Consider the following 25,292-nt stretch of genomic DNA (forward strand, 5'->3'; position numbering starts at 1 on the left):
ATACAACAGTTACTGTCCACTACAGTTATCAGATCAGTAATCACAGAACTAACCCAGAACACCTTATGAACAGAAAAAATACAGTCATCAGATCATCTTAAGACAGGGACGCAATTTTTCTTTCTGTGGCCTGCGACTGGACGCAGTTTACCTTCTGCTGCTCTGCGTACCGACGCACTGTTCCTTTAAACTGCTCTGCGTACCGGTGCACCCAACAATACTATCGCGCCGCGTCTTTTGCTTTAGAGACGCATCCAATAATACTATCGCGCCGCGTCTTTTGCTTCAGAGACGCACCTGAGCCCTTACTGTACTGCGTCTCGGCGCACTTGCCCTTCACTGAACCTGCGTCCCTTCAGATATAAAAGATATGAAGACTTCAGCACTAGCCCAAACAGTCAGATCTGCAGATCTGATCATGCGCCATAGAGATCACAGTCCATTAGAAGATTCGCCCTCATAGATCTGGACTAGATCTCACCAAAAGATATTCAACCAAAGATGATGATAAATCCAAATGAACTCCTTTGCTTTATATAGGCAAGCTCCTCCCCAAAACATGGAATAATACCACGAGCCGACACCATAGAAACACAAAACCATCGGCTAGATACCACACAAGAAACCCCCACGTGCTTTTCTCTGCCTTGAAAAGTGTGCACTGGGTGGACGCACCCCCTGAACGGCCGGCCGGCGTCCCTGGACGCGGTTTCTGCATGGTATACCTGCGGGGGCGCACTTTCTGAACCGATTGCCTGCGTCCTTCTTAATTTTCATCAAACTGAGAGCCTTACCACTGGAGTTGCCATCAAGTACAACATCTGTAACATACCAGAAAACATAATGCCAACAATCTCCCCCTTTGGACTTGATGGCAACCTCACAAACTTCAGCTTCATTCTCCCCCTTTGACATCAAGAGCAAAGGGTATGCTCCCCCTGAATATGAACCGGATCTGTAGCAACGCACCACCATGAAAGAGATAGAGACATATTGCAGCTATTTCCAAGATCTCCTTCTCCATAATGCCAACAATGCATTATGTGCTCCCCCTAAGCCTGTACCATCAATAAGAAGAGGTTCAACAAGATGATGCATCAACAACCCCCAGCTTTTGCCTGAGGTATTCAAAAGTGTCCCTGGGCAACGGTTTGGTGAAAATATCAGCAACTTGTTCCTTAGAGGGAACATACTCCAATTTGACCTTCTGTTCAAGTACTTGTTCCCGGAGAAAATGGTACTTGATTGGTATGTGCTTGGTTTTTGAATGCATAACCAGATTCTTTGAGATGCTGATTGCACTTGTGTTGTCACATAAGATAGGGATTGGAGGTGTACAAGTGATTTGATAATCCTGCAAAGTCTGCATCATCCAAAGGAGTTGGGTGCAACAAGATGCAGCAGCAACATATTCCGCTTCAGCTGTAGACAAGGCAATTGAACTCTGTTTCTTGCTGAACCAAGATACCAGTCTAGAACCCATAAAGAACGCACCACCACTTGTGCTTTTCCTGTCATCCACGCTTCCGGCCCAATCTGCATCTGTATAAGCATGAAGAGTGAGATCTGTATCTCTAGGATACCATAGGCCATAATTTTGAGTCCCTTGAAGATATTTGAAAATTCTCTTCACTGCCTGAAGATGAGTCTCCTTCGGATTTGCCTGAAATCTTCCAACTATTCCAACTGCATGCATGATGTCTGGTCGGGTACCTATCAAATATAGTAAACTTCCAATCATAGATCTGTAGGTTGGTTGATGTACTGCTGCAGATTCATCATTTGCACTGAGACTACATCCTGTGACCATGGGTGTACATACTGGTTTTGCATCTTCCATGCCATATTTCTTCAAAATCTGCTTGAGATACTTGGTTTGAGATAAAAGGATTCCTCCTTCCTTTTGTTGGATTTGCAAACCAAGGAAGTATGTCAGTTCTCCTAGTAAGGACATTTCAAATTCTTTCTGCATGACCGAGGCAAAGCTTTGACTCATAGCTTCTTCATTGCTGCCAAAAATAATGTCATCTACATACACAACAAGTATTAGCAATTTGTCATTTTCAACTTTTATATACAGATTGCTATCTGCTGAACCTTTTGAAAAGCCTTGTTGATGAAGATATTTGTCCAACCGGTAGTACCAAGCCCTTGGAGCTTGTTTGAGACCATAGAGAGCCTTTTTCAATCGGCATACAAGATTTGGATCATTTCCAAGAATGAACCCATCTGGCTATTCAATGTACACTTCTTCTTCCAAGTCTCCATTCAGAAAGGTTGATTTCACGTCCATTTGAAATACTTTGAAGTTCTGAAAACTTGAGAGAGCAAGGAACATTCGGATGGCCTCAAGTCTTGCAACAGGAGCAAAAGTTTCTTCAAAGTCTATTCCTTCTTGCTGCGCATACCCTTTACAAACAAGTCTGGCTTTGTTTCTAATTACTTCTCCATTTTCATTCAATTTATTTTTGAAGACCCATTTTGTTCCGATTACATTATTATCCTTTGGTCTAGGAACCAGCTCCCAAGTGTTGTTCTTTTCGATTTGCTCAAGTTCTTCATCCATTGCTTTCACCCAACATTCATCTTTGCATGCCTCTTTCACATTTTGTGGTTCAGTAGAGGAGAGTAATGCCAGATAGCTTGAAGCTTCTGCAACTGTTCTTCTAGTTTGTATACCTGCTTCTTTCTGTCCCATGATCTGAGATTCTGGATGGTTCTTCTGAACATATCTGGATGGAGTCTTTTCTTCTATTCTTGTTCGTTCTTCTGCTTCTTCGTGAGGTTCTTCTTGAGATTCTTCTTGAGGTTCTTCTTCTTCATCATTCTGTCTTTGAGGGTAGCTTTCATCTTCTTCGATGTCTTCACGATGTATTTGCCTAGGAATGTATCCCTTCTCATCAACCACTACATCAATGATGTCAACAATTCTGCCAAGTCTTTTATTGTAGAATTTGTATGCTTTGCTATGTGGAGAATAGCCAAGAAGAATTCCTTCATCTGCTCTAGGATCAAGTTTGCCAAGCTGCTCCTCAGTATTCTTGATATAGCATTTGCTCCTAAAGATTTTGAAGTGCTTTACCGAAGGAGTTTTACCACTCCAGAGCTCATGAGGAGTTTGAGTGCTGTTCACCCGGACATTTGTCTTGTTGAGAATAATAACCGCAGCATGTGCAGCTTCACCCCAGAAAGTTGCGGGAGTTCCTGATTCATCAAGCATAGCACGAGCCATTTGTTGGATTGTTCTGTTCATTCTTTCAACTACTCCATTTTGCTGAGGAGTTCTAGCTGTAAAGAATTCTCTCCTTATCCCATGTTCATCACAGAAATCGAAAAATTCATTTGAAGTAAATTCCCCACCTCTGTCGGATCTGAGGCACTTAATTTTGTGACCTGATTCATTTTCAACCAAGGCTTTGAAGGATTTGAATTTTTCGAATGCTTCATCTTTGTGCTTCATAAGTCCCAACCAAACAAACCTGGAGAAATCGTCAATAAATAATATCAAGTATTCCTCTCCTCTAGGTGTTCTTTTCCTGAATGGTCCACATACATCTGTATGTACTAGCTCAAGAGGCATGCTAGCTGATCCTTCTTTCTCTGGAAAGTTAGTCCTAGTTTGTTTTCCAAACTGACATGATCTGCATATGGTGTTGTCAGGAATTTTGATATCCGGAAGATCATGAACTGCCTGATATTTGCATGCTTTCCTTATTTGTGAGAAGCTTAGATGCCCCAATCTTCGATGCCATAACCAGTGCTCTTCATCCTTGCTTAGATAGCATTGTTGTTGTCCTTCTTCAAATATGTATAGATTATTTGGAGTTCTTTTCCCTTTGAGAACTGTTTTACCTGTATCAAGATCACGAACAAGACATCCATTTGATCTGAATATAACCTCGGTTTTTTGATCACACATCTGGCTGACACTTAGCAGATTATGCTTCAATCCATCAACATACAAAACATTTCCAACCTTAACATCTTCTTTTAAAGGAGCAATACCTTTTCCTTTTATAGTTGCAGGAGTATCATTTCCAAAAGAGACTTTCTTTCCCTTTTCTAAAATAGAATAAGACTCAAGTTTTTCCTTATCACCTGTCATATGCTTCGAACATCCACTGTCAATGTACCATAGATTTTCCTGTCCTTCTGCATAAAATGCTATCCCACATCTTTCTGTTTGAGGTTCCTTTATTCTCCATGTTTTGGTGCCTGAGGCTTGTTCCTTTTTCTGCTCTTGTTCCTTTCTTTCCTGAAACCTGCTTCTGCATTCAAAATCTTCATGACCAAAATTATTGCAAATAGAACATTCAACTTCATTTTCAAGAGCCGAAAAGTTGTTATAGGTCCTTTTTGTAATCCCTGTCATACTTCTTTGTTTTTGAGCTTCCCTAGTCATGATTGTTTTATACGCAACACATTGAGCTGCTTTGTGACCAAAGTTATGGCAAGAAAAGCATTGTCCATTGAAGAAGCTTCTGCGATTATTGAATCTACCAGCCAACTGATTGTAATTTCTATTTTCATCTATTCTTGAACCAAACTGAGAAGATTTTACCTGTGGCTGGTTGTGGCTTTTGTTCACCCTTAAGTTGGATTGCCCCTGATAGTTTCTGTTTGAAATTTGTCCCTGCTTTACCTGATGATCTTCATTGTGCTTTTGCTCATTTCTTCTTGCTGCATCAAGATAACTTTTTGAAGTGGATGCTTGAGAAGTTTCTCCATTATAGCCCAGACCTGTCTTATTTAGTGGAGACCGCTGCACACTGATAATCTCATCCAAAGTTTCAGATCCTTTGACAAACTTGAGATTAATAGCTTTTGTTTTCTCAATTTCTTTTCTAAGACCAACAATTTCACCTTCTAATTTTTCAAGATGTTTTTCCTTTTCATCAATTTGAAATTGTAGAGTATCAATGATCATGTTCTTTTCTTCTATACATCTCTTGAGTCTAGTAATTTCATCATAAAGATTATCCACATCTACAGCATCCTCATAATCATCATCTTCAAATGCCATTAACAACCTATATTTATTACCTTGTTCATCTTCATCACTGTTTGATAAGCCATCACTATCTTCATGGGTGTAGTAGCTTTTCTTATTTGCACTTTGTTTCTTGTTCCATCTAGCTGGTTCCTTTCCTTTATCCTTATAAGGACATTTCGCAGCATAATGACCTACTCTTCCACAAGCAAAGAATTTGAAAGGTAGCTTACCTCTGAACCTCCCAGAACCCCTTTGAAGATTTCTGACAAAATTTGATTCTTCTTCCTCTTCTTCTGGAACATGGCTTGCTTCATAGTGATCTTCTTTGCCTAATGCCTTAAAAGCAGCCTCCCTTCTGTCTGATGGACCTCCCTTTCTCATTTCATAAGCAGTTAGAATTCCATGTAGCTGAGACATAGTGAGAACACGGAGATTTTCTTTTTCTTCTATTGCAGATACTTTAGATTCAAACTTGGGGGATAATGATCTTAGAATCTTTTGAACTACTATAGACTCTTTTATTTCTTCACCCAAATTTTTCATACAATTAACAATCTCATCTACCCGAAGAAAATAATTAGCCACACTTTCATCATTATACATCTTGAGAGTCTCATATTGAATCCTGAGAGTTTGAAGTTTAGCTTGTTTTACCTGTTCATCTCCTTCATAGCTCGTGATCATTTTGTCCCATATTTCTTTTGCTGATTTGAAGTGCATTACCTTCATGAATTCTGTTTGGGATATACTTCCTAATAGAGTATTGACTGCTTTTGCATTTGTTTCATACTTCTTTTTCTCAACTGGATCTGTAGGAGTAGCTGAAGGAAAAGCATAGCCTGTTTCTACAATGTCCCAAACTTCTGTACCAAGAGATTGAAGATATGCAGTAACTCTTACCTTCCAATAATTGAAGTTTGTCCCATCAAAAACCGGTGGCCTGATTGATGCTTCTCTCTCGTAGTTGCTCATGATGAACGATCTACCTTCAAGCGATCAAGCTTTTCTGAAGGACCTGCTCTGATACCAATTGTTGGAAATAATACTGAGAGGGGGGGTGAATCAGTATTATCTAGCAATTTTAACAAATCTTCCTTATTTGATCTTTTGAATTATTCTTGCATATCAGTACCATAAAATAATGAGCATGAACAAATAAAATAGACAGTCACACCAAAGAACACAAGATGTAAGGTGGAAACCCAATGTGGGAGAAAACCACCTGCTGCAATAAGTCTCTATCTTCTTTCAATTTAGAAATTCTTTTACAATGATTTTGTACTGGTGCAGTCCTTTACCAGTACGCAGGCTGCAACCTGCAGAGAGCTGCAACTCTCTCTCGTTTTCCAGTCTCTCCTGGAAGGGAGCTACAACCCCCTACTTCTTTTCATGAAGCATCAAATGATCAACAAGTATACAACAGTTACTGTCCACTACAGTTATCAGATCAGTAATCACAGAACTAACCCAGAACACCTTATGAACAGAAAAAATACAGTCATCAGATCATCTTAAGACAGGGACGCAATTTTTCTTTCTGTGGCCTGCGACTGGACGCAGTTTACCTTCTGCTGCTCTGCGTACCGACGCACTGTTCCTTTAAACTGCTCTGCGTACCGGCGCACCCAACAATACTATCGCGCCGCGTCTTTTGCTTCAGAGACGCATCCAATAATACTATCGCGCCGCGTCTTTTGCTTCAGAGACGCACCTGAGCCCTTACTGTACTGCGTCTCGGCGCACTTGCCCTTCACTGAACCTGCGTCCCTTCAGATATAAAAGATATGAAGACTTCAGCACTAGCCCAAACAGTCAGATCTGCAGATCTGATCATGCGCCATAGAGATCACAGTCCATTAGAAGATTCGCCCTCATAGATCTGGACTAGATCTCACCAAAAGATATTCAACCAAAGATGATGATAAATCCAAATGAACTCCTTTGCTTTATATAGGCAAGCTCCTCCCCAAAACATGGAATAATACCACGAGCCGACACCATAGAAACACAAAACCGTCGGCTAGATACCACACAAGAAACCCCCACGTGCTTTTCTCTGCCTTGAAAAGTGTGCACTGGGTGGACGCACCCCCTGAATGGCCGGTCGGCGTCCCTGGACGCAGTTTCTGCATGGTATACCTGCGGGGGCGCACTTTCTGAACCGATTGCCTGCGTCCTTCTTAATTTTCATCAAACTGAGAGCCTTACCACTAGAGTTGCCATCAAGTACAACATCTGTAACATACCAGAAAACATAATGCCAACACAAAGAGGGAGACCAAGATCACCCTGCAGACTGTGTGAAGGCGATCACGCCATCCACCGTTGTCCATTCTTAGATGAGGCGAAGAGAGTTTTGGAAGATCGTCCGGTTTCACCATTACGACTTCCTCCTGGATACCAAAAACTCGTGCCAAGTCCCTCGATAGTTGAAAATCCAGCTGGCCCGATCAAGTGGTCAGCTGAAGTGTCGGTCATTGAGAATTAACCTACTGAATCCAGACCAGACGAAAGTCTAAAGGTCGAAACGGCAGTTGACCCAGTTCTTCTTTCAGAGGTTTCATCCTCAAATGACACCGTCGTTGAAGATTCATCTTCAAACGACACCCTCACTGAAGAGAACAAGGATGACACCATCCAGATTCTTTTCATCAACACAGACTCTGATGAGCATCAGGGCAACGCGCCCATTCCTTTATCGCAGGAAGGAACATCGTCAGGGTCGTATCCGGCCGTGTATTCGGTCCCACCACCAAGCAACCTGGTTGTGTCCTTTGATTGGAATCAACTAGGCAGACCCCGGTTACTAGCCAGTATCCCATTCAGAATCATCGTCCAAATCTACAGAATGGTGATGGCTGGAACTATCATTGATGAAGGGGCATCTGTGATTATCCTTTCCTCTATTGCTTGGAAAGCACTGGGTTCCCCGGCGCTTTTACCTGAGATGAGAAATCTATCAGGTTTTGATAAAGGAACCAGTTGCCCGTTAGGGATTCTCCCCAATGTTCCCGTTACATTGAAGGGGAAGACAGTTCATATGAACGTCATGGTCGTCCAGGGACCCTTGGTGTATAACTTACTCCTTGGACAAGACTATATATATTGCATGGAGGCGATAGTGTCCTCACTCTTCAGAGTTATGTGTTTTCCGCACGAAGGAAGAATGGTCAAGCTCGTAGACCAACTTTCATTTCCAGGATCACACATCGCAAATAGTCAAATACCATCCCTTAACGGTTTATTCACTCAAGGAATGCCTCCACCCCCGGTTCTACTTCCCGATGAATGCGAGTGATTCGGAAAGATGTAACTGGGACCCAGGGGGCATGCACCCTGGCCTGCCTTGGGCAGAGGAAACCTTGGGTATAAAGTTAATTTCCGCAGAAGAATGGGACTAGTCCGTACCCCGTCCGAAAGAAGGAAGAGAGGGTTGTTCTAGGATAAAGTTCTTTTGTCAAAGTTATGTGAGTGAGATAATCAGCTTCTCACTCCCCTTGTCTAGGTAAGTAGGATGCCGAGGGAGGAGATCCATTTGTGGCGGCAAGTAGCCACCATCTTTGAAGGCAAGCCTCACCCATTAAAACATATGTTTTGGAGGATAAGTAGGGGCAGCCTCCAAAGAAAGAGATGAAATTGCTGCAACAAGTGGTCACCATCTTTAGTAACCTAGTAATAGACATCGTCGGAAAAAAGAGTTTAGTTTGCGCTAGCGAATAAAACCATTTTTCGGATAATAAGTAAGAGGCAAACCTCCCTCCGTAACACCAATGTTTTATCTGTTGCGATCTTGCAAAATCAAAAAGTGAACTGATGGGAAGACAAGTACCGTCGGCACCGAAAAATGACGAGAAGACAAGTATCGTTAAAAATATAGCAAGACGACAAGTAGAAAAACAGAGGTAGGACAGAGGAGGGGCAGCCTTGAAATTATACTTTATACCTGGGGGCATGCGAACCTTTTGGAATGCAAGCATGGGACGACTATTTATTTTTTTAAATTTTTAGGTCCTCCCTTTAAACCTGTAGGTCTAACCCGTTAAACTCGTAGGATTAGCCGTTTCCAGCTTGCATAAAGAAAGGATGTGGGGCAAAAGTTAAAACTTGCCAAATTGGAGTAACTAGTGAGGTATAGCTCCTTAAATATGACTACCTCACCCGAGGCGTTCCTTGTATTAAGACTGGTATATTCGAGCAGTTTTAGCACACAGTTCATGCTCGTTAAAAAATAAACGCAAGATCCGAGCAGTTTTAGCACATAGTTCATGCTCGTTAAAAAATAAACATAAGTTGTGAGCAATCTTCTCCAAGAGTTCAAGCTCACCCAGAAAAAATGAACCGGTAAATAACCTTGGTAAATGTAACCTTTGACAGCCATATTAAAGCCCTTGGTCGTGTTCTTGCAGTCTCACCTCCATCCGTTCATTTGGCCAATTGTTCATCTCCATATGTTTGTTTACCCATTTTGAGGAACAGTTGCGAAGAGTGATTTTACTTAGCCATCCTTGTGACACTGCCGTGATTGGAAAATTCCAACCTGTACCTGGAATCTGCTGCTATCCCTGTTTAACACTCGTTCCTCAAAAGACGAGTCTTCTTTGAGCTCTTTTCTCCTGACTCGTAAAATATGAAAAGTTTGCCGAGTTTTAGCCTCCCAGCTCGTTAAACGACCGGAAGAGCTATCCCTCCTCTAGATTTTAATCTTTTTTGACCTGAGGGATTATTGCACAAAAAGATCGAGCGCTTGTTTTGTTCGGCTCGTTAAAGCAATCGAAAATTCATCCCTTCTGTATTGTTTTATACTTTTTCGGACTTAAGGGATTAGATGACGAAAAAGGAATTCTGGAGTTGACTTTATGTACCTTTTTAGACTCTCTAAAAATGAAAAGGACCGAGTTATCCTTGTCGTTAGACTCGTTAAATTCATTAAATAGCGACAAACTTGTCTTTAGACGAGAACTAGTTTCCCTATCGCTAGGCTCGTTAAAACATAGCGATGGGCTTGCCCGAAGGGCAGGTTATAGAACAAGCATATGTTATCCTCCTCAAGCTTGATAAAAATAAAGAGGTACTGGTCAACAATGACTGGGGAAAAATTGGGAGAACCTCACAGCTTTAATGGTAGCAAGTCGCTCTTGAACATGACACTTTGTCCTCCGTATCACATCGGGTTGGGTTGTTTCATTCACCGGTCTCATCACCATGGTCCTCGCCACACCATCCACATTTGGGGTAATGCTACCAATCCATCACATCAGTGTCGTTATATGTTCAAGAGATGTTGTTCTGCAAAGAGTCAACCGTGTCCCATCCACTGCCATACATTGTCTTTCATCCATTTCATGACCGCCACCCTGAATCATACATCACAGTTTGTTTTCACCTCATCACAATCACTAGCTCCGTTCCGTGTCACTGATGTGGGATTCATTAAGGCCCTCCTTTGACGGATCGCTCCTTGTCGACATCAGCTCATTATCCAAGGAGTTGATCTAGGAACACCCCCTTCAGTACTTTGAAGCTTGCATGCCTCAATGGCAAGTTTCTCACTTCCGGCGACAGGTATACATCAATGACCTTCGACCAGAAGATTTTGCATGGTGGTCGACGCCAAGTCCTTTATTCCCACCATGTGAATTGTACTGCCGTACCTTGAGGGTCATCATCCTTATCGGTGATTCCTCTCGCGCTTGTTAACGGTTTACATCATTGACCGGTAATCAAGCGATGTCTTTCCATGTTCGACTTCAAGAAATTCCCACATGGACCGACTTGTACATCGAGTGAAGATCGGAAGAGATTGAAGACCCCGGATCTAGTTTCATCCATCCGGGCTGCGATATATATTCAGGATATAAAGACATTTGATATGTACATCACTGCAGCAGATGATCATCCTTCTCAAAGGATGATAATTTCAGCAGAGAATTATCAGTCTATCATCAGACGATCGTCTGTGCTATGTACCAAAAAAAATTTATAAAGCTGAGCATGGGAATGCCCGCCTCAGCTAGATCATGAAAAAGAATGAAAAATAATGTATTGTATTGTATCTTATTACAGGACACTTCTCAGCAGATTGAATGAACTTCGGATCCTCCTAATAAAGCATTTCACCCGATAAACGACCTCATACTTTAAGGGGCATCTGTTATAGACAATTTTGTGTCTGGTAGCATCGGGCATGAATTGTCAATAATCCAAGGGATCTAAAGTCCCTAAACATGATGTTCCTACCCCTAGAGGAACAAGGTCAGCAAACCAACAGCTCTCAGATTAGTTCTCCACCTGAAAACACTCAAAAACAAGCAATCCTGAAATCAAAGCAGGTGCTCCACTAGGCTTCTGTGCTGAAACTCAACTCCTCCATGGTGTACCTGCATTGCAAAGCAGGTAGAACAAAGGCCACCTGCGCTGAGCGAGATGGGACAAGTGGCACACTGAGTCATTGCTCTGGAATCTTCCAAAAATGTCACTTGGATCAGGGATTTCACCTTGTGATGAGTCAGAGGCTCTGTTTCTCCAAGTGGAAGCAAGGTTCTCCAAGTGGACTCAAGAACTGAAGATCAACTGAAGAGAGAGAGGACACAAGGCAGCTACACATCAGTTGCAAGCTGACTCATCCTTTCTCAATTCATCTATATATTGAGCTCTCTCCTATGAGCTCAGGAGGCTGGAATTTTGTGCAAAGTAATGATATGCTGTTGGTTTCACTATAGAACTATTGGGTGATTGCTTGAAGGAGGTGAAGAGGAGAAATTCTTTCTGCTGGGAGGTGTTGCTGGATTGGAGCCTTCAATGGTTGTAACGCTCTCAGAACTTTACTTCTTCCATTAATAAAAGCTATTGAGGTTCTTCTATATGCACTTGTTTCAATGATGTATTGTGATAATTGTATATTTGATTTATGCTAATCCTTGAATCAGTTGTGATTGCATGCTTCTTGTAGTTTCCTTCTTTGTTATTTTGCAGGATCTCATTGTAGCTGGGCCAGCAAAAGAGCAAAGAGCTAGGAGCGAGGAGCAAAGAGAAGAGGTTGGATTCGACATTAAGCGCAAGGCAACGGTTAGTGAATTCCTTCATTCTCTCTTGCTTTCATAAAGAAGTAAACCTTAAGTAGTTTTATTTACAGTTGTTGCTGAGGTACTATCACCCTTAGAGTGGGATAGGGTCATCCGAGTCGGATATTTTTCCCTACAACACTATCTTCTATTATTTCCTCCTCCCCATTTTGCTGAGCATGGATCCTAAAAGAAAAGCACAACCCTCTGCTAGTCAATCTTCACCACAGGAAAATCCCAAAGTCTCTGAAGCCCTAGACCTTGATTACATTCCATTGGTTAACCAGTTCTTCAAAATCACAGAGACAGAGTGTGAATTCGACATCTTTGAATTGCATCATTGGTTAAAGAAGACTTACGAGGACTCTGAAGATGAAATCAAATTATGGGAATCCCTATTTCCCATGTACATATTTTCTTAGATCCATCATTTTCCTGACTTATTCATGTGGTGTCAAGCTAAGTACAATCCCCTACATAGAATTGTGGTAGCTGAGAATGGAGACATTCTGATATACACCACCCGTGAAACTATCAATAAGATGCTTCTTATCCCTGAAAACAATTCCCTAACCTTTGTCTCCATCGTTGTTTTAATGGGTCTATACCATAAGCTCACTTTCCCTCAAAGAACTCAAATTTTGAGATCTTTCTTCAGAAGATGTTGAACTTCCTAAAAAGAATCCACCATATCCATCATCCATGTTCCTTGAGGGAGCTAAACACATAATTTCCTTAGTTTCTTGCTTGTTAGGTTACCAAATAGATCAATGGGTAGATGAATCTATCATAGGTTATCTATCCATATTCTCCAAAGAAAACAAACTTGCTGTCATGTATAATTAAATTCAATTTTGGGCTGAAAATATGCATGAACAATTGATGAAAATTACTATTGAAGGAGTATTTAAATATTCCTCTATGCTAATACATAGGATTATTTTTCAAGAGGGAGATAGGTTGCCTATAGCTTTACACATTCAGGATGATTAGCGAGTGATCCAAGCAGTCACACAGTGGACTTCAGTGATCATGAGGAACTCAAATGAGTTCAAGTTTTCAGACTCCATTGACTGTTTTATTCATTCAGTTGCACAGAGTTTCAGCAGCCACACCGAGCCTAGGATCAGTCCAGAAATCAAAAGGATCCTGCATCTGAGTGACCAAGCCAAGACAGGGGACTGGTATCTTTACCAGAATTATACAAAGATTAGAGTGTATGGCTGTGAACTAGCTCCATACAAATTTCCCAAATATGTTCCAACGAGAATTTTCTCTCTAGAGTATATTAGGAAAATTATTAATATGGATGAACTACATTTCATTTTAGGGAAGAGGAAATCTCAGTTCAAAATCAAGTCACAGGTAGGATCATTTATTTGTAATACCAAATCAACAGGTATTGAAGCAGATTCAATCCTCAAACAGATGGGATTCCAACCAAGTTTCACCTGGTCTTATGACCCATTCAGTATAATTTCCAACTTAAGGGTGGAACTCAAAACCACACCTTACAATCATACTCCAAGGCAAGAGATTGAGATCTACAGAAATCAAGAACCGTGGGAGGAGAATACACTTCAGGAAGCAGAAGAACAGACTTTACCTCCATCTACCCTCCAGACAACGACTTCTCAAAGCAGACAGGACAAGAGGCCCAGAGAAGAATCTTCATCATCAGCAAAAGGTGAAAAAGAATTCATTCATTATCAGAAGAAATCAAGGACTGACTCCAAAGGCACTACTACTCTAGGTCAGAAAGAGCCTATAATCATCAATTTGGATGATTCACAAGTTTCCACAGGGACTGAAGAAATTGTAATCACTCCTCCATCTTCCTCTTCAATTTCATAGAATTTGTTAGAGATCACCCAGTCTGCAGGAGTAAGTGAGCAAAAGGAGCCAAACGTCTTCACTAATTTCCTAGAAATTAAACAGAATAATGAATCTTTGAAGGCAAATGTATGTGCTCAGTTTTGGAAATAGACATCCACTTCACAACACAGGGTATTGACAATTTTTGATAGTGAAAAAGGCAGGATGCAAATGGCATTCCTACAAGCCCAAGTGCCTTTTCCAAAGGGTTCTTCAGACTATAAGAAGACTGTATTTTCTTTTGATGCCAACCAGATACATCCAATTGATCAGATGGATATGCTTAGGCAGTGTGGTGAGATTCTTTCTCTACCATGATCAAGATTGCTATGGCATTGTCAAAACTCATGACAACTCTTTCAAATGTACAGTCACAATTGAAGATAGAAAAGTTATCCTCTTTTGCAAAGGATAACAGGGTAAAATCATTAGAAGATTTAGTGATTAAAATTGGGTATGATCCCACTGATGTTAAAGTTGTAGAGGACATTATTAGAAAGATGAATGTAGACATTTCAACATTAAGGAAGAAGCTCAAACTACCTTCTATAGAGGATCCTCAAACCAAGGAGATAACAAAAAGTGAGCAGCACAAAGAAGAAATTCTCAAGCTGATCATTGAGCAAAATGTACAGATAAATAAAATGAAAGAGAAAATTGAGAAATTGCTTAAAGAAAAAGGGGAATCTACTCAACTATCCATAGCTCCAATTACAGTTATACCTATCACAGTGTCAAGGAAAAAAGGGGAATCCACATAAGCAACAACAGAGTCTACCTCAACAAAAGGAGATTTAAACAAAGTCATACAGGAGTTGTCTCATCAGAGACAAGAGAATGAAAGGCTTCACAAGAAATTTAAGAATCTGGAGACTCAGAAGATTAAAAATGACACTCTTTATGTTGAAGAGATGCAGAAGACCCATAGATTGACCAAAAGGATAGAAGAGTTGGAAAATGAGTCATTAATGGCTCAGACCTTGGCCCAAGCCAAGGAAAGTATTTGGGCAGATATCAGTCAGGCTATAATTGAAGTTTGGCCTTCCATGCAGATTATTTTTTGAACAGGATAAAGTTTACAGGAAGTTGGTTAAATCTTTCTATACCAAGTGAAGATAGGTGGGATCACCTTTGTGAAATTATCGAGTAACTTTTATCACCGACAGACAGCTAGGCAACACTTTTTGGGGACTAGATCACCAAAAGATTCCTTAAAGATAATGCCAGCACTCAGCGGTTTTAGAATTCCTATAATTTTGTACTATTTTTGTATTTTGTTTAAAAATGTCTCTAGAAGATCTTTCATTTTGTATAAATAACTCTTAATTCGAGTTATAAAGGGTTGAACCCTTGGATGTGATTTCAAAGCATAATTGTAATCGAGTTGGAGATTTTCTTCAAATTAATGAAAGGGTTTTGAATTTGCCTCAAATAGTTTGTCTTCTTGTAAGTTTTTCTTATGTGTTCATTTCATTATGTTTTTGTTCATGTATTTAAGTCTTTATGCGAAAATTTGGGTAAGATAAATCTGAGTATCAACCCATCTTAAATCCCTTGTGAAGTTATAAACAATAATTAGATATTAGTTTATAAAATTGTCTGTTATTATGAACTCCTCTATATCAAGAAATTGTTACACCCATCTGAATTAAATTAAATATATTTTGTTGAGCAGACAAGCATTGTTTGCGTTCTTTCTGTCTTATAATCAATTAAATATTTTGTTTGAATATTTAGTAAATTTTAATTCCTTAAGACTCTGTTATTCACTCAATTTAAATCAATTAACTATTTTAGACAAATAGACGACCATTTCAATTTATTTGGCAGCTGTGAAGGTTTAAGCACCCATTTTCAAACTGTTCATAACATTGGTCATTCAAATAAATTTAAAACAAACAAAGCATATTAGATGCTCTGGCATGATTAATTAGCTTAGAAGGGGAAAAAAAAAGAGTTACCAGCATGGAAGGAATAGGGCTCGACCTGGGAACCCTAGGCCCTAGGCCTAGGTGATGCAGGTGTCGCAGGCATGGCAGAAATAGTACAGGTTTTGGTCTGCAGCTGGCAGGGTCAACAAAGCAGCGTGAGGAGGACAGCCGTGTAAACCGCCAGCTGGAACCTGCAAACGGTGTTGGGGTCGTTGCGGAACGGGGTTTGGAGACTTTCCGTAAAAGGCGTTTTCGATATGGTGAAACCCTTTTGGCATTGTTACCATTACCTGTGCATCCGGAGGTTTCAAAGACCAGGCTCTTTGCGCTGTGCACATCCGGTGACGGTTGAGGGGAGTCTTAAGGTAAACGGCGCCGTTTTTTACTATGGTAAACCCTAGAGAGTCGGTCGATTTGGACCCTTCCCCGGAAGATATCCTTTCCGTCTGGGGAAAGGAGGCTTCATCGGAAAACATTGAGCAATATTTTGGCCACTCGGTCAGTCAGGCGAACGCTCTGCTCACGGGAGGAGGCATTTGGCATACAAACGCGGCAAAAGGGTTGTTGGATGAAAGCTTGGAGCTCCTAGGCGGGGTTGGAGTCGGAGGCAGAGGCGCAGTAGAAGCAAACAATGCCGGAGGAAGGGGTTTGGAAGCGACAAACCCTCATGCATGGCCAGGCCTGTCCAAAAGCAAGAATGACGGCTTGCAAAGTTATAAGCCTATCTCCCCGTCAAAAATTTTCACTTCGTCGGGAGGCTTGGAGGACATTATAAATTTTCCAAATTTAAAAGGAGTATGGAGGACTGTAGGAGGGGTTCAGAGTGCGGGGAAAGATTTGGGGGAAGGAAGCAATCAGCCGGCGTTTCTCAAAACCCTGTTCCCAAATGAACCCTTGCAGAGACTTTCCAAGGAGGTAGAGGGTTTAGCTGGTGCCGGAAATTTTAATCCTCCGGGGGCTTCTGTCAACCCTTCTGAAATAGGGAAGGTAACCGAAGGATTCCATCCGGTTTCGAGAGAAGCAGGGAGCCCGGTGGAAGGTTTGGTCGAAACCCTAATCGAGCATCAGGATCAGAGAGCTGAGAAAGATGGAAGCGGCAAAACCGGGGATACAAGAATTCCAAACCCTACCTCAGAGGAACGAGTATCATCTAGAGAGGCAGCGAAGGTAGGGGAAAAAAGGAAGAAGACAAAATCGTGGAAATCAAAAAAGGTCTCAAATTTGGTCCTTGGCATGGACGTTCAGGCCGAGGAGGCGCTGGATGTGGCGGAGAGCACCCTCGTGGGCAGAGTGAGAGGAAGATACATTTCTGGAAATTTCCTAAAGCAGTGGGCCGAGAGTCAGTGGTCGCATACTCTGGCGAACACTTTCTCGACTGCTACGCTGTTGAACGACTGGTTCATGGTGAAATTCGACTGCAAAAAGGCTATGGAATGGGTCGAGGAACGTCTATGGGCTTTTGGGGACCGACCCGTTTTCTTCAAACGATGGTCGCCTATGTTCGATGCATCCAAGGAGAAGGTAGACGAATTACCCGTGTGGGTCAGAGCTCCAAATTTACCTCCATATCTCTGGGTCGACTCAGTCTTTAAGTCTATTGGAAATCACTTGGGAACTTTTCTGGACGCAGACAGATCCTTCTTGCATACATATGAAAGAGCGGTGGCGAGGATTCTTGTAAGGCTAAACCCGTCGGAAGGACTTGCAAAAATAGTTACTTTGCACTACAAGGATTATGTGTATGAGCAGAAGTTGGATTACGAAATCTTCCCTTTCAGGTGCTTCCGCTGCCATGAATACGGTCACCTGGCAAGGGATTTCCCTACGGGGAAAAGAAGAAGAAAGCTGAAAAGCAGAGAAGAGGTCAAGGAGGGCCTGCCGAGGAGAAATGAGGAGTCGATGGAGGATATTAATCTGGAAACAGAACCCCAAAGAGAAAATCATGAGGTTCAGGCAGAAGCGGTCATGCAACGGGAGGAAGCGATCCCTCTGCGCATCAATGAAGACCAACCTCCAAAAGGAATACCCTTGGATGTTCCAGTCGACCCCTCTGCGGATGTTCCAACTGGTATGCAGACTTCTCCTCTAAATCTCTCTTCAATTTCTGAATCTTTAAAGGGTGTATTGTCCCCAGATTGTACTATGATCAAAGATCTTGAAGATCCCATACAAAATATTGAATCTCTTTCGGAAGCACTCCCTTCCTTAAATTTGAACTGTGAGGACCCTTCTAATCCGAGTCAGAACCCAAATAGTTCATCCCCCGTCCATCATTACAATCTCAGATCCCACTGCAAAATACCGGCAAATCATCAGTCTGTTCCGGAAATAGTAGGTGGCCTCTGTCCTGAGTCGTCGAAGAGCCACCCAAAAAAAAGTAGAGGAAGAAAATCTCTTACATCCAAAGCACAAGTTAAGGCAAAATTTGATGTAGAGGATGCTAAACAAATGTTGATCCCTGGGGCGCTTAGAGCAGCAAAACCCCCCGAGATGGTTATCAAATGATCTGCCTTTCTTGGAATTGTAGGGGGTTGGCTAGTAAACCCAAAAAACTAGCGCTGAAAGACCTAATATCATGCCACAACCCGGATTTGGTATTTCTCCAGGAAACTTTGGGCAACAGTACTGATGTCGAATCCTCCCTTTGCTCACTGTTTCCGGGCTGGGTTTTCACTGCTCTGGATGCTTCCGGACATTCAGGCGGTCTTGCTATTGGATTCAAAAAGGGAAGGTTAAGAGTGCTAAATTCCTGGGGTTTACCCCATGCTATTGCATTAGAGATTCAGTCTCCCGATTTTGAACAGCCTTTTCTGGCCATCAATGTGTATGGCCCCTGTCAGGGTCGGGTCTCCTATTGGAATGATCTCCTCTCGAAAGAACTGCTCCAAAACAAAAAGCTATTAATAGGGGGGGACTTAAATTTTTCCTTGGGGATAGCTGAAGCATGGGGACCAAATGCAAGGGAAGACCCTCTGGCCGATTTCTTCCTATCAACACTTCAGAATCATAATCTGCTTGATGTCAACATAATAAAGGCAAAACCGACCTGGAGAAATAGAAGAACAGGGGAGGAGAGAATTGCAAAAAGACTGGATCGTTTCCTCATAAACGATTCGTTGGCTTCCCATATTCCCCTCTTCAGGCAGTGGGTGGGGGAAGGAGGAAACTCAGATCACTTTCCTATTTTCCTAGAATTCTCTAAGACCCCTCCCAAGCCGGCTTCTCCCTTTAAGTTCAACTCTTCCTGGCTTCAGGAGGAGTCTTATATTCAGATGTTCAGAAATACATGGAGGCATCCGGGCATTTCCACTCCGGAAAACAAAGGAGCCCATTTCATGGAGAATTTAAAAAGGTTGAAGAAGGGAACAATTGAATGGGCTGCAGAGAGAAGGAGGAAGTCAAATGAGGAAATGGCCAGCATCGATGAAGCCCTAAGCACTTTAGAAGATCCTGAAGCTGATGCATATATCACACAGGAGTCGAAGGATAGAATTTTGGGGTTAGAAAAAAGAAGGGCTAAGATCCTCCTTGACAAAGAAGAGGAATGGAGGTTAAAAAGCAGGGCAATCTGGTTGAAAGCCGGGGATGAGAACACTAAATTCTTCCATAATTATGCAAAGGGGCGGAAAAATGCTAATACAATTTGGAAACTAAAAGATGCAGAAGGCAGGGAGCACTCCACCTTTGAGGCATTCTCAAATTTGGGAAAGAGTCACTTTCAATCTCTCTTTGCCGATCCAGGGGAAATCTCAATAGCCGAAATCATTCGCACTGCACAAGCTTTCCCACGGTTTGTGGAGGAGGAGGAGGCAGAAAATCTGTTCAGAGAAGTGACTAAAGAGGAGGTAGAAAATGTCATAAAATCAATGCCTAAAGACAAAAGCCCAGGCCCGGACGGCTGGACCATAGAGCTGTTTATTCATTTCTTTGAGCAGATTGGTGATGAGTTGACAGATGTGGTGGAGGAGTCAAGGAAGAGAGGAGAAATCTATGGGCCCTTCAATGCAACCTTTATAGCACTCATCCCGAAAAAGGAGGACCCGGAATCCTTTGAAGACTTCAGACCTATATCCCTATGCAATACTATTTACAAGATCATAGCAAAAGTCATAGCGGTACGCTTGAAGCCCATACTTTCTGTTTGTATTTCAAATGAGCAATTTGGGTTTCTGGATGGCCGCCAAATACATGAGGCCATAGGGGTGGCCCAGGAAACCATTCACAGTATTAGACAAGCAAAGAAGAAAGGGGCAGTGCTGAAATTAGATCTGTCAAAAGCATACGACAGGATTAGCTGGTCATATCTCAGGCTATTATTGACACACCTCGGCTTCAAGGTGGAATTCATAAATTGGATAATGGGGTGTATTTCAAATGTATGTTTTGCTGTTTTGATAAATGGGGCTACCTCTCAATTTTTCAAAAGTCAGTGAGGCCTGAGATAAGGATGCCCTCTCTCTCCCCTTCTATTTCTTCTGGCTGCTGAAGGCCTCAGCAGACTGATATCAAAAGCAAAGAGAGCAGGTTTGATAACAGGTTTGGAAGTAGCTGTAAATCTTTTCATTACACACCTCCTATTTGTTGATGATATTCTATTATTTACAAATGGAAATATTAATGAACTAAAAGAGCTCAAAGACATTCTTGACATATTGCTGAAAGCTATAGGGCTCCAAATAAATCCCAGGAAGTCTCACCTTATAATGGAAGCTTTTTCCAGGCAAGAGGAGAACCTGATCACTTCATATTTTCCCTTTGAAATCTGCAGTATGGACCAGCCATTCAAGTACCTGGGGTTCTGGCTAAAACATTCTTCATACAGAAAGCAGGATTGGAATTGGCTGGTGGCAAAAATTGAGCAAAGGATTTCCCATTGGAGCTTCAAATGGCTATCAAGGGCTGGCAAATTAACTCTGATTAACTCTATCCTTTAGGCCATCCCGGTCTTTTGGGCTGCTCTGACCTGGATCCCAAAATGTGTTCTTCATAATTAAGCAAATATGTAGCAGATTCTTGTGGTTGGGTGCAAAAGAAGACACTGTCCTTCCATGGGTAGCTTGGGACAAGATAGCTAGACCAAAGGATTGGGGGGGTTGGGGCATTAAGCAACTTGTCGATTTTAGTCAGTCTCTGGCAGCAAAATCAGGATGGAGAATTATAGAAGCAGAAAACCTGTGGACCAGAGTGGTAAAAAGGAAGTATATTGACCTAGTTCCTCTTGAAGATTGGATTCGGAGCCAAAACAAAAAAGGAAGGAACTGCTCGGTAGTCTGGAAGGCTACCTCAGAGGCTTTCTACATTATAGAACAAGGCCTTGCTTGGCAGGTGGGGAATGGAGAAAGCATTCGGATAGGCAGGGATCCATGGGTAGGGTGCAGCGGCCTATTTGCACTTTCACAGGGTCTCCTTGCGCATCTAGATTCAAGGGGAATCCTCAGTTTAAGCCAGATAGAAAACATGGAGCTACATTCCATTTGGGGTCAGGAATGGAAATCTGTAGAGGATCTCGGCATTGACAACATATGGAGAAACGAGTGGCAGGTCTTCATCCATGAGCTTAAGCGAACAAGTGTCAGAATAAAGGACCGACCTGATTCCCTAGTGTGGGCACATGCGGAGACAGGTTTATACTCCCCAAAGGCTGGCTATAATTTCCTGATGAAGAGAAAGGGCTGGGATCCCCCCGTTTGGTGGGCCAAACCCCTATTCAAGCTGAAATGCCCCAAAAAAGCTAGAATTTTCCTATGGTGTGCGCTTAAAAGGAAGATACCTACTTGGGATGTCCTTACAGCACGTTATAAGGAGGGACCGAGCAGATGTCCTTTATGTAAGGTAGCTTCAGAATCCATTAATCACTTATTCGTGGAATGTTCCTTCACAAATAAAGTGTGGGACGAATCGAAAAGGCTTCTGAATATTAATGCCAGATGGGATGGGGGAGATCTCAATGCAGCCTGCGAAGGTTGGTGGTCCAATCACCCCGAGAAGAACCTGAGGAATCTTCCACCTATCCTCTGTTGGGGCATTTGGATAGCCCGAAACCGCAGCATATTCAAAGAAAAATCAACTCCAGCGGAAGCAATAGCAATCCAGAGCATAGCTATCCTATCCAGCATTCCCGAACCAGAGACCAATTCATCCTCAAACCAGCGGGCAGAAATCCAGATCAAAGATGGCATCCCCTGGGCTTTCTTCGACGGGGCAGCTCAAAACAATATTACTGGGGCAGGAATTATTATTCACCTTAGCTCTAATCATTCTCTAAAAGCCTCAGTGGGGCTCGGGACGGGCACAAACAACTTTGCCGAATTATCAGCTTTAAAACTTCTCCTTTGCTGGCTCATTCATAGACAAGTCCTCACAGTTCAGATTTTTGGAGATTCATCAAATGTTGTAAATTGGGTCAATGGGAAATTTAGATGCAGAAATTATTTATTGATGCCTCTGCTAGAAGAAATTCAAAATCTAAAATCTTCTTTCACTGTTTTCTCTCTTGATCACATATACAGGGACAGGAATGTTGAAGCAGACGAATATTCTAAGGCAGGTTTACAACAGGCTGTGGGTTCGTGGAGGATAAAGGAACAGGTTCACGACCAGATTCGTGAGACGGATTTGGCCCCTTACACTTAATGGTTGTTTGTGCACCATGCTGGGAAGGCGTCAGAAACAAATGTGTCACTTTATTTTTGTTTTTGATGGTTTATGTTATATGAACTTTCAACTCTTGCTTTACAGCTCCTGTATTGGAGAAGCTCCCGGAAAAACTTATGTTTTCTTTTTGTTATGACGCGGGCCGTTTTCCTTAATGGAGGCCCAGTTGTTCTCGACAGCCTCTGTTATTTTTTGATGCGGCTGTGACAGGTCGAGTTCGTTAGAACTTGGTGTTTTTGTTTGTTATATCAGTCATTCTAGATGACAGCATGGGGACGGACGGTTTTTACCTCTCTGTTTCAGGCAGTGTTTCTATCTGCTGGATGTTAACTCATCTGTTTGTAGCTCTTTTATTTTTATAATAGAAAAGCTCGGTTTTTTTCCTTGGAAAAAAATTAACTTAGAATCATCTTAGAGGACAACATTGCTCAAGTCTTAAGCCATGGCATAAATCACGCTCTTCCATGCCATAGGATCAAAGGCCTCCCTCTAGGCTCTCAGGATCAAAATGATGCTCATCAAAAAAATTTTGATGACACTTTTAATGGGTCGTCGAACTATCGCTGAAGCCAAATAATTCAAGGAAATCCTTGATACTTACACAGCCGCATTAGGCACTAATATTAACACTGAGAAATCTCAAATTTTCTTCTTCAATACTCCCCCTGCAATCCAAATGCATATCCCCAAATTCTTGGGCTTCCAATAAAGCTCCCTTCCGACCAAGTATATCGGCACACCTTTTAACCTAGACCCTATTAGATGTTCTTTTTGGGAATACCTCCTTTTGAAATTGGAAGCCAAGCTCTCCTCAGGGACCTTCAGATCTTGAACATTTCCAATGGTTTCATTCTTTTCAAGTTGGTGCTACAGATTATGCCCTCCTATTTAATGTCTGCATTAGATGCTCCCAAATCCATTTTTGGAAAAATATGAAATATTCAGCATTCATTGCTCTGGGGAGGAGACTCTCTTGAAAGAAAATGGGCCGTGGTCTTTTGGGAAAAACTTTGTTTACCTAAATCAAAGGGAGGCCTCAGTTTGAGAGATCTGGAAATTCTGAGCAAGGCCTTGAGTGCAAAAATATGGTGGCGTTGGCTAAAGTATCCTGCATCCTTATGGGGTAGCATGTGGATGAAAAAGTATTCTCAGGGTATCTTAGACTCATAGTGAGTCCCAATGGAAACTTATCCTCAAGGCTCCCACATTTGGAATGTTGCAAGTCACAACAAAACTATAATCCAAGAGCACTACTTTTGGGAAGTAAGAGATGGGGAATCAATTGTCTTCTGAGAAGATTCCTGGAATCTGTTATCTCAAAATCAAGCCTTGGAAGGCTGCAGACCAGGAAGACTTCAAGTAACTGTTTCAAACCAATCTTTTGACTAAGGCTTAGCCTCCTTAGCCTGAGAGGGCTCTCTCAAAGGGTTATTGATTTTGACTATTAATAAGATGGCTAACTCTTGTGGAATAACATTAACAAATATGAAGGCTGGAAAAACATTAAACTAATTTCCATTGGGCCTATGGAGTCAATCATACTTCAGTAAATAATGAGACTGCCTTTACATAGAAGTCAGGGAATTTAGCATTTAGATGTTCAGAACACAACTCATATAAAACCATAGTTCATACATGCATACAGGAAGTCAGAGCATGATCAATGAATTCTGAGTGATTACACATATATGCAACTGTAAAAGACATTAAGGAAAGAATAAAATCACACATTCTAAACATGGAAATCCCTCATGAATCCTGAGAAGAAAAAAAGCCAACTTATATTACTGAATTCTGTCTTTACATAAGCCAAAACAGTACTCTGTTTTATAAAATATCCAACCCTCATTACATCGTTGTCTCAGCTATATATAGAATCCTTATTCTAACTAATTCGAACTTCCTCCTCCAGCATGAGGGGAATTCGATAACTGCCTCTAATGACACCTATCAGCTATTTAACTAACTATTAAATACAATAAAGTGCTGACTGGAGTTTTAAAGAGTTCTAAATTAACTATGACTCTAACTCTATCTTCCATGCATAATGACTTCTCCTTGTTCTTTGACACCTGGTCCCCTTTTTGATGTCGCTGAGCTGGATATTTAATACTCCATATCAACCTTGAACGCTAAATCCTTTAACTGCTCAGTGGTGTTGGGAGATGTCCCTTGTTTCTCGGTTCTAGTTTTCCTCAAATTTCTCAAATGTACAGCAACATGTCTTCTAGCTTTTAATAACCCAAAATATGAAACCCTGCCATGTTCCTGATGTGTTGGAGGCTGCATCGATGGATATGTGTGCAGGCAAAAGTTCTTTGTATGCAACTCATTTAATACCCTTTGAACGGTGATAAAATGGCTTTATAACAGAAATTTAACTTGGGTTAAAATATTCCACCCTTTTTAAGGTACACCTGTCTTGATCTGAACGGCTATTGTAGCTCCATCTGATATCTTGCATATCCTTTAGGTGTCTCCCTTTCAAAATTTCCGCTCATAATACCAAACTGCTTGTCTGCGTTAACATCATCACCTATAGCAGTTTCGTAGCGCGCTACGAAACTGCTGTATTATTTGAAACAGCTTGCCTTTGACCCGAGACCTTTATCACCGAAACATTTAATTGCCAAAAACTTCCTTCGACTTTTCATATATATAGCAGGGATTTACATGTCTTCACAAACAATAAGACTAAGCAGATTTGACAAAAATTTGGAACAAAACCTCTCTTGAAGAGAAAATTCCTTTAGTAGGTAACTGGTCCAGCTGTACCTT

The 25,292-nt window shown here is 41.6% G+C and overlaps 1 protein-coding gene across 1 annotated transcript; it reads left to right on the forward strand.

Annotated features, from left to right (window-relative positions):
• The first annotated feature begins 21,317 nt into the window (after nucleotides 1-21,317).
• Nucleotides 21,318-22,493, forward strand: LOC149168495 (uncharacterized). The gene has a single exon (XM_089424901.1). The coding sequence runs from the start codon at nucleotides 21,318-21,320 to the stop codon at nucleotides 22,491-22,493; it is 1,176 nt and encodes a 391-aa protein (XP_089281027.1).
• The last annotated feature ends 2,799 nt before the right edge of the window (nucleotides 22,494-25,292 follow it).

Source organism: Pinus tabuliformis, chromosome 4_2 (assembly GCF_031772625.1).
Source record: "Pinus tabuliformis cultivar Carrire ecotype Pingquan chromosome 4_2, CPIR1, whole genome shotgun sequence".
NCBI lineage: Eukaryota > Viridiplantae > Streptophyta > Pinopsida > Pinales > Pinaceae > Pinus > Pinus tabuliformis.

Excerpts from the sequence above, each read along its gene's own strand:
- LOC149168495 (XM_089424901.1), top strand. The coding sequence starts at position 21,318 with ATGGAGCTACATTCCATTTGGGGTCAGGAATGGAAATCTGTAGAGGAT.